The sequence below is a fragment of the Hyaloscypha bicolor genome (genome assembly GCF_002865645.1).
Source record: "Hyaloscypha bicolor E unplaced genomic scaffold K444scaffold_87, whole genome shotgun sequence".
NCBI classification, from domain to species: domain Eukaryota; kingdom Fungi; phylum Ascomycota; class Leotiomycetes; order Helotiales; family Hyaloscyphaceae; genus Hyaloscypha; species Hyaloscypha bicolor.
The window spans coordinates 3,132,396-3,140,324 of NW_020194589.1; the positions used below are offsets into that span (position 1 = coordinate 3,132,396).

At 33.1% G+C, this 7,929-nt stretch overlaps 1 protein-coding gene across 1 annotated transcript; it reads right to left on the reverse strand.

The window, feature by feature from the left end:
• Positions 1 to 6,198: 6,198 nt before the first annotated feature.
• On the reverse strand, positions 6,199 to 6,432 carry K444DRAFT_506236 (pea pathogenicity protein; the record flags this gene model as incomplete). Its single annotated transcript, XM_024873394.1, has 1 exon — positions 6,199 to 6,432. A coding segment is annotated over one exon (234 nt), but the record flags the coding sequence as incomplete, so codon positions are not given.
• Positions 6,433 to 7,929: the final 1,497 nt, after the last annotated feature.

Sequence of the window (7,929 nt, forward strand, 5' to 3'; positions counted from 1 at the left end):
TTAAGCTAGATGCTTATTCTCTATTATAATAGGATACTATCCTTATTACCCTGGATAATGCAATTATTTTCTCTAGTCTAGATCTTACTAAAAGCTTCTTCTAATAAAAATTAGTACCTAAGGATAAATAAAAAGTAGCTATAGTTATAGCTTATAGGGGCCACGAATAACTTATAGTCACTACTATGGGATTAGCCATAATATCCTCTTTTTTCTAATACCATATAAAAGTATTCTTTAGTTCATATCTATAGAAATTCGTTTTAGTCTATATTAATAATATAATTATTTTCTCTAAAATAATAGAGAAATACCTTAGTTACCTAGATATTACCTTAGCTATACTCAAAAAATCCGGTATTACTCTATTCTTATTAAAATGCCATTTCGTATAACTATCTATAATTGCCCTTAATTACTATATCTCTTAACTGGGCCTTAGTATTTTACAAGAAAAAATAGAAGTTATTAAAGCCTAGAAGTTCCCTAAAATACTCACCTAGCTAGAAATAATATTAGGCTTCTTTAGGTACTATAGAAGCTTTATTTCCTATTATGCTAGGGTAGTAGCCCTATTAGTTAAACTAAAGATAATTAGTTTTAGAAATATACTAAGATAGGGACGTAAACGAGCTAATTTTGCAGACAAAATACTAATACTTTTATTTATATATATTCTCGAACTAAAACCTATTACCAAAAAACTAAAGAGATCTAAACCCTAGAAACTAGCCTTACTACCTAACCTAATAAACTGGTATTACTAAGTATTTATAATACTAAAGGATAGGCTATATAATATACTAATACTTATATTTCCTATTTTCTCTAAACTATTTATACTATATATTAATGGGAGCAAGAAGCATAGTTATGGCGCTACTTTTTACTAAATTAACCTAACTAATAATAAAGAAAAACTAATTCTATACCTATCTAAAGCTCTTACTCCGGTAGAAATAAACTACTAGCTAATAGAACTAGAAACCGGAGCACTAGTATAGGCGCTTTAGAAACTATTATAATATCTTAATAGTTCTAAATTTATAATAGTAACTAATTACTCTATTATCTTAAACTCTTTCCGAGCTAAGACGGGACCAGAATAAAAAAATATTAGACTCACGAACTAGAGACTATTTCTAGTAAAATACACTAGTTAAATAAAGTTCTAATACTATCTGGGTAAGACTTATACTAATATAAATGCACTATCTAGAGTAAAAATAGTTATTACTAAGCTAGCTCGCTAGCTTCTCGAGACTTTAGTAACCGGGGATATATTAGTACTTACTATTTTCTATATACCCGTAAATACTAAACCCAGCCAAGCTACCTAATTAGATAGAACTATTTCGGAAGGCAAATTAAAGAATCTTTAAGCCACGAGCCTTTATATAAATAAATAATTTATACGGGTACTAGCTTACTAACTTCCCCGGAATAGAAGCTTTGGCCGAGTATATTATACTATATTAGGCTAGTTAAAGGCATTCCCGAAATCCGAACTACTAATTATCTTTAAATCTTTCTGTATTAACCTATATACTAAGCTCCTCTTTTTTAGAAATAACTCTGGTTATAAGAGACTATATATACCTAATAAATTTGCCAAATCTATCTTTAAAATAGCTCATAATAAACGGGCTCACGTGAAAGCTAAATGGACTTATAATTTTCTCTACTACTATATCTTCTTCTTATAAATATGGAAAAAGATAAAGAAATATATTACCGCATATCCCATTTACTAAAGATCTAAACCGAATATATATGCTTCCTATAGATACCTATAACTAATTCTACTACTACCAAAATAACTCTTAATACTATATACCGACTTTATTACCGGACTACTAGATTCGAAAACCGGTAATAATACAATTATAACTATTACTAATACCTTAACCAAATGAATTAAAGCGATTTTAGGGAAGAAAACATAGACGGGATAAGACTAGGCAAAGGCATACTATAATTACTATTACAAGGAATTTGGGCTCCCAGATAAGATAATATCTGACTAGGACCTAAAGTTTATTTTATTCTTCTAGATAAAACTATACTTAATCCTTAATATCTGTCTTATACTTACTATATCTTACTATACCCAAGTAAATAGAATATCTAAAAGATCTAACTAGACTCTAATACACGTACTAAGATATGTAATAGCTAGTTACTATAACTAGAGCGAGTAGGAAAAGCTATTACTAGCTATTTGCTTTGCCTTAAATAATTGCCCTAATAAGTTTTCTGGTTTCTGCCTTTTTAAACTATAATATGGCCACTAACCCAAGTCCGTACTAGATACTACTAAGAGAGCCATTACCTAGGAATTAACTAAAAAGAGTGCGAAGTAATTTATTAAGAATTACTACTAGCTCTTTATAGAAGCATCCGAAGCCATTATACTAGCCCAAGCTAGAATAAAAGAAAATCGAGACAGGAAGAGGTAATTACTAGTACTATAACCCGAGAACCAGGTTTTCTTAAAAGTAGCTAAGTCTACTAAATACGGTTATAAACTTCTCTAGAACTTTACTAAACTATCTTTTATTAAACTCGGACCTTATTATATATAAAAGATTATCTCACTATTAGCCTTTAAACTCGAATTACTAGAATAGCTATTTATTTACCCGGTAATATCTATTAATTATATAGAACTAGTATATCTAGACTTATATAACCGCGAAATTTCCGGACTAGGGCCTATTAAGGACGAGAAATATATTATTAAATATATTATTACTAAAGAAATTCGGAGTAAACCCGGATATAGAAGCCGCTAACTATAGTACCTAGTAAAATATATAAGCTATCTAAAAAAAAAATAGTAACCCGGATAAATTTTACATATAAATATACCTAACCTAGTTAGAAAGTTCGAATAGGAATTACTAATTACTAGGTTATAACCCTAAATCTCCTTACTACCGAATTTTAGTAAGGCTAGGCCTTACTAGTATAGCCTCATAATACGGAACCGAAATATATCTTACTAGCGCGATTTCTCTAGTAACTAGATATTTTTACTAATATACTAAGGCTATTATTTACTTTATATTACCTTCTCAAATATACTATCTCATATTAAATTCATAATTACTATATATCTACCTCAAATACTATATATATTTAGTTTGGCTATAACCAAAATACCTAAAAACGAAGCTACTATAGCCTATTTAGCTATAGCCAAGAGAGCCGCCAGTATTAAAGAAAGCCCAATACCCGGCCTCGTAATCTCAAAGACCCTAATAGGTAGCCTATATAAACAAGCCCTAATTCCGGTTACTAAGCTTTCTAATAAATATTACAATATCCGCAACTGTGCCCTAAATCCCTTATAATCCCGTAATTCCTACCCGAATTAGTATAGAGATAACCAGATACTAATAATTAAACGGGACCTTCCTAAGGAATTATGTTTAGTCTAGGTACCAGAGAATGGACTTAATATGAGAGTTAATAGTAAGGTCTTTCTCGGAATAAACTAACTAAAGCTTTTCTATTTCTATAGACCGCTAGTTATAACTAAATACGGTCATACGTTAGTATTTAACCTTTAACTAATACGTACGTAAGCTAGTATATTATACCCGGTATATGGTAATAGTACTATAACCGGCGTACTACTAAATATAAAGGGCAGATATAATTATATTAGAGTAATTTATTATAATCTCTATACTAAAAAGATAAATAGTATTCTTTCCGCTAATGGATACCCTAATAATTAGTCATATAGTAACCGAACTTGCGCCAGCTACCTATTTAGATTGCGCTTTATATTCGAGAACTATCCGAGAGAAAGCTAATTATAACCGGATACCCGTATTATATATATCTAAACTAGTAAGAATAAGAAGGGTAATATTATATTCTTGGATAATAAGAACTTTAATCCGGTATTTATTACTAATAATTAATAGTATAATCTATATTACTACTTTATTAATATCTTCTCCGGAGATCGTAAAAACCTGGTTTTAGTTATTAACGAACTAGTAGAGAGAGTATGCTTTCTAGAAGCCTTATACTATAATAGACTATTCTAGCCTTTGGGCTACCCGAGTACCTTTAGTAAGGCCCGTAACTAAATAGAAAGCGTACTTAAGAAGCTAGTAACTAAGGAAGACCTTATCCCAGAAAATAAGGACTTGGTCCTATATAATATTCTTTCTAGGAATTATAACCTAACTATTTTATTATATGAGATTATGACACATATAGCCTTTTCTAAAGTAGTAAATAGTATAGCAAATACTACTTATCGCAACGAACTTTACTATATCTTTAACTAAGGTAAGAAGTAAGTCCGGGTATTAGATAAAACTATAAATGACTTATTACCCTAATTTAATTAAGATAAAGAGAAGTTTATTATACTAGCCAAAAAGCTAATTACCCGTATTAGTAAGAGCCTCTAAGAATTATAGTACTAACTAGTAAATGCCCTATTAACTACTCGTGCCCTATTACTAGAACTCAATTACGTAATAGAAAATATACTAGATATTATGCCTATTCTTGCCCTATTACCTCTAGTAATTATTAATAAAGACTAATAATCTATTATCTAGGTAGTAGCCATAGCTATTATAGAATTTACGAGTAATATCTCTATGTGTTTTCAAAAACGAATTAATTAGTAAAATCCGGTAGTACCCGAAAATATAAACCTAGTCTAACTATAATTACTATTATTCTTACTACTATATAAAGCCCCATAAATAATTACTAAAAACACTAAGTAGACTAATGAAATACTTATATAAGCTTTGCGGGGCCTACCATAACCTGCTATACCGGCCGGTATTATTAAGAGAGAAGCTATAGACTAGTTGAAATCGCTATCTAAAAAGCTGGAATATTAGATAAGATCTGCGGCCCGAGTATTAATAGATAATCCAGAAATAAAATTCGAGGAAAGTAATACTAAGGTACTACTAGTTACTAGATAGTACCTACCTTATCCCAAGGGTCAGAGATGGGTTCTAGACTTGCCTATCCAGGGCTCGAAACTTCCCTAAGGCCAAAAGGCATGCCAAGCTTTTGGTATTACTCGCGAGGATATAGTAGGAAAACTAAAGATAAAGCTAGAGTATTACGTAAATTCTAAAGAACTAGGCCTATTACTATAAGGCATGTAATTCGGCCATATGGAGGTAGTACCTAAGTAACTTAATTATTCTTATCTCGCGAGCTATAATATTATAATAATATAACCTCCCGGTTTACGTTATCTCCTATATTAATATCTTTGCCTTTTTTTAGTATTCCAGATCACATATATAGTTTAGAACTATTATTTAGTATAATAGTAGCTGGGTATTCAAGAATAAAACTTTAATAATGCGTATTCCCGGGTATTTAATAAATAAATAAATGAATGAATGAGTAAATAAATAGACGGATAGATATATGAATATATAAACGGATTATTTTTTTCCTTTATTAATTTCCTTTTTATTTTTAGGTACTTTATTATACTAGCTTCTCTCGAGTAAACTATTATATTACCGGAGTAGTATCTTTCTCCTGAAAGGAGGAAGAGATATTGGGTGACGTGTGGAAGTAGTAATGCCACTAGGGAAGGAACTAGCTAGCCATTAGTTAGCCAAGCCATTTAGGGCTTCGAGCTTAGATACTAATAGAGTCGTCTTGCCTCTATCTGCCATTTCCCGACAAATTATATCTATCCGCAATTATAGGAATTAAAAGTACCTTTATAGCCTGGCTACTAAAGGGTACTCATATAGTTTTTGCTTTAGAAGAAGTTTCCTTAGGCCTCTTTCTTAGCCGTAAAACACGCTCGTTACCTGATATAAAGGAAGATATTATTAAAATAAAGGCCTAATCTTTTTATCTAACGTAATATACTTCTCTATTAGACATATACCTAGAATAGGTCTCTCCCTAGGGGATAACGTCCTTTTTGTCCGATTTCTAAAGGTCAAGAAGCTCCTTAATAACTCCACTAGTTATCCTATATGTCCCTGTAATTACAACTCCCTGGGAGCGAGTATATTAGACGAAGCGGGTAGAAACAAAGAGATTATCGAGGTAAACGTAATATCCAGAACTATTAGGAGGTTTAGGTAACCTTTTAACCAAGTGCAGGACTACTGCTTGTATCTTATTTCCTCTATTTCCAGCCTTAATCGTCCCACCAAGCTTCCTTGAAGTACGTATTCCTAAAGGCCCATTCTTTTGCCCTGGAATATGCCAATTCCATACGAGCAAGAACCCCCTCCGGGCTGCCCCCCACACCTTATATCCAGTAGGTATAGGCTTGTTTGGAACAGTAGTTATTTCCTTCAATCGACCTTTAAATCGTACGATTATCTCGTCTATTGCCAAGTCCCTCCCAGGCTTCCAAACCCTTAAATTAACCTCCTGGATATGCGTACTAAAGGCTTCCACCTACTCGGTAGTTTATTAGCTAGTTTCAGGTAAAATGAATAGAGATCTGGGGACTACCTTCGCATATGGGCCTTATTCCTGATTTCTATGGAATCGCATATATATATGGAGCTCCTGAAACCGATTCCTACTCAGAAACTTTGTAATTGGGTACTCAGGAGTCATATTATTTGTATCCCAATAATCTGCGATCTCATTCTCTATATATAAGCTCATATATATCCGAATCGCAAGGTAGATATATATCTCTCTACGGCTTGTTAGATACCAAGCGTTTGCTCGTGTACAAGGGGTAGAATCGTCTTGAGGTTTTCGCAGATAGGTATTCGTCTTCTCGACTATCAGATCAATGATTCTGGGAGTATAGTATATAGTAAATAAAGTAATAGGATCATCTGGAGAGACGTCTTCAGGTAAGGTGATTTCCCAGCCGAATTGGGGCAATTGCATAGGCTTAAAAGTACTTCCCTGCTTGTGTAGTGGATCCTCATTAGGCCGAAGGGTCCCTTTATCAGTGGAATCGAACACGGTAGCATCTGGCATTGTAATGGTGGTGCAATTGATGATTTAATTGAGTTCTCAATGGTTTATTTACATGTAAACAGGAGCCAGAGTTTTGGTATTCCTCCGGAATAATGGTTTTTCCGATGCACGGGCCATGTAAAGCTGGTGGCAGCGGAACGGATAGCGGCTTGTAAAGTCGTTTACTCTTTGCATTCGAGAAATTCTCAGTGCATTCATTACGAAATAATACGCTGCCAGCGCCGCGCAGCGTATTTTTTTGTGGCTTGGACTAATTAGGACTGGCGTAACAGGGGGCCCCTGGAGGGAGATTCTACAGGGCCTTTAGGGCATTTGAAGCCTGTAAGAAATCCTCGGTGGGAACAAGGCATTTATACCCCTATAGCTATAGCCTGGAGATAATAGTCGGTCTCCCTTCTCTGTTCGCTTCGCTTACAGTCGGGGAAACCAAGTGTCCTGCGAAAGCAAGTGTCCCAGCTAGATTAAAAGAAGAATAACTAAGCACCCTTTACTATATATCTTTTAAGACCGAGTATAATTACTATTTATGTAAAAGAATATATATTTATTAACTTATTATTAAATCTTTTAAAGATTATATAGCTTAAAAGTTACAAGAATTAAATATTTCTTGATTTTGCGATTTTCGCGATTTTTTGCGAGATGTGGCCTGTGCGTGAATCTTAGCGAGAAAGGAACACGAAAATAGAACTATACTTTAAATATATATAAGGCTTATTAATATTAATAAGACTCTATAAGTTATATAATCTAGAAGAAATTACTTGGGGCTTTTAAATAAGCCTATATATGTTAAATTCTGATTATTGGAAGCTAAATTATAAGGCGTTTTAGGTAAAAAAGGGTACTCTCAATGGGACACTTGCTTTCGCGGGACACTTGGTTTCCCCGACTGTAAGCGAAGCGAACAGAGAAGGGAGACCGACTATTATGCCCTATAGAAAATAAGGAATC